The 2,500-nt window shown below is 37.4% G+C and overlaps 1 protein-coding gene across 1 annotated transcript in view; it reads right to left on the reverse strand.

Moving 5' to 3' along the window:
* LOC138866909 (eukaryotic translation initiation factor 4H-like) overlaps positions 1 to 1,325 on the reverse strand; it is a 30,544-nt gene extending 29,219 nt beyond the window's left edge. Inside the window, exon 1 of the mRNA XM_070141038.1 lies at positions 1,251 to 1,325. Within this exon, the coding sequence (XP_069997139.1) occupies positions 1,251 to 1,282 (32 nt within the window). The 5' untranslated portion in view covers positions 1,283 to 1,325. The remainder of the gene's footprint in view (positions 1 to 1,250) is intronic.
* Positions 1,326 to 2,500: the final 1,175 nt, after the last annotated feature.

Here is a 2,500-nt window from a genome sequence, read left to right on the forward strand (position 1 = left end):
TCATGTCAAATGTTTGAAACTATGCCTGTATCGGAATGGGCCTCACAAAGTAAGCTTCCCATCACACTGATCACGAAAGATTTGAGATTACTAGAACTCCCACCTATAAAATTACGAGAAAAAAGTCCTACTCTGATTCACCAATTCAAGCAGAATTGACTTCAAAAATATCACAAAACATTTTTATATAGTACATCATCACTTGCATACACAATAGTCTGATAACTGACAAATGACATCAATTGGAGTCTAAATATTACCTTGAAACTCAATACAGTGTGCAAGATGATGAAGACTGTCAAGTTACAACTTTCATTAAGAAGCATTTTGTGCCATGCTGTACACCTGCTATTTTCTCCTAGATTTCTTTTTACCAACCAAATCAGAAATATAGCGCCGCTGCGAAACATGCACCTTTCACTGTTTGCCATGAACAGTTCTGAATAATATATCTCATACTTTAACTAAATTTTGTGCACGACAGTAAGTTTGACCTTCATCTTCAGTCATAGCTGACACAATTTTTAAACAATTTTCCAGCATATTTCACAATGCAACAGCTGTTGTACAATCATATTCTCTAACATGGTGACTTTTCAAAACAAAATTTCTTAGCGGATTATTTCAAAACATTACAAATACTAGGAGTCATCCAGAATACATGCTTATACATAAACCCCCATGATATAAATCAAAACAAAAACCAAAAAAAATCCAACAAACACAAAAATGCCTCTATCCCCCCACACCTCACCCTCCCATCAGATATCTAGGACCAAAAAATGAGACTCCCATCAAAAACCGAAACAACACCCGCAACACAGCCCCATTTGCGGTAAATAACGAGACAAACTGACCTGCATTACTAACCTAGGACCGAGGTCAACAGGTCAAACCAGGTCAAAGTAAAATGTGAGAATGGCAGGCTGGCTTCATTCTTTTTTTATTTCTCTTGAAAATATTTCCCGAATGTTCTAATAGCCCCCCTGATTCTAGTAATTATCATTTAAATATTGCAAGCGCTTCGTCAAATTCCAATTCCAAAAATATGAAATTACTGTTTGTAATTCCACCACGACGCGATCAACAATCACACCATCAACTTATCTACTTTTTCCACTTCCCCACCACATCTCGGAACCAAAATGGGCGCTAATTTTCTCCCTGGCTCCTTACAAACTGATTGGGCAACGTCCAGGGCGAAATAATATCCATACTCACATCCTGTTCAGAGAAATATTCAATCTTACCGGGAATAGTAATCATCGGAGAGACCTGCCATGTTGGGTTAAGGGAGAGGCCAAGGCAAGAGTAAAGCCTAAAAGAATGCCGTCGTTCGAATCACTTTCTTCCCATATATTTCAAATAGTTGAATTTCGTTCTAGATATTTTCGATTATCTTATGAAATCTGATCTATTCGTCATAAAATCAAAATTTAAAATATTTTTTAAAATATTAGTATATAAGGTAAACAAACATATCGCGTAGTCTTGCCTTGACGCAGCATGGCGAGGGAAGACACGCGTGAAGGAAGACGAAAAACTTATCTACGATGCAGCTTATCAGACTTCCTGATGAATTACGACTTGCCATCTTGGCCCTTACGTCGCCCTTGACTAAGGAACAGTCCAAGGGCGCGGTGGTGATTATGAAGCATGTCGAGGCCGAACTACAGGGTTTTTCGGTATGTTGAGATATGGGGAATCGTGCCGCATATGACGTTCTCATGGGTTGTTTCCCACTACTGTTCTCTCTCTTTAGCTTTGTAATGTTGGCACTGTCTTATTTAAGTTTTGAGAGAGAAGTTTAACTTTAAAGTAGAGGATTGAAGAGAGAGAGAGATTTTTTGACTCGGTTTAAGTGTTTTATTTATGAAGGAGTGACAAGTACCAGTCTCATATGATTATTAAAGCCATGAAAGTTGTTTTATTAGCATAACTGTCAATATCACAACCATGGATTTCATAGGTTACAAGAAATCAAGTGCTCATTTCAATCATAAACTTATTACTCTTACTAACAACCTTGGGGGCACTCCTGGTAATCCACAGACACCAGTGAATGAACCCAAGACCCAAAACACATTTATCGTGGATTTATTCTCATTCTGACATTTAGTGTGGTCTATTTTCTTCATTTCTGACGTTATTTTTTGTCTTTGTGGATTATTTCATGTATCAGTGAATGTAGATCACCCCCCCCCCCCACTTTGTGACATTGTCCGTAGATTTTCCCAAACCTAATGCAGTCCTCATATAACTAACTACTGAAGAATCTGTCCTTGCTTTCCAATTGAATATAACATTTCAAGATTTTTTTTACACAGTTTACAAATTTACAATGAGGGGAGTATAGAGGTCAAACTTGCATTCCAGGAGTGCACACTTGTATATATTGTTGATTTATATATTTATACATTGTCACTTATTCATTAGTAAAGCACGTGAGATGACAGGCCCTTAGATTAGTTCTCCGATTGATTGCCAAGGTAGAATAACT

The sequence above is a fragment of the Penaeus vannamei genome, chromosome 27 (assembly GCF_042767895.1).
Source record: "Penaeus vannamei isolate JL-2024 chromosome 27, ASM4276789v1, whole genome shotgun sequence".
In the NCBI taxonomy this organism is placed as follows: Eukaryota; Metazoa; Arthropoda; class Malacostraca; order Decapoda; family Penaeidae; genus Penaeus; species Penaeus vannamei.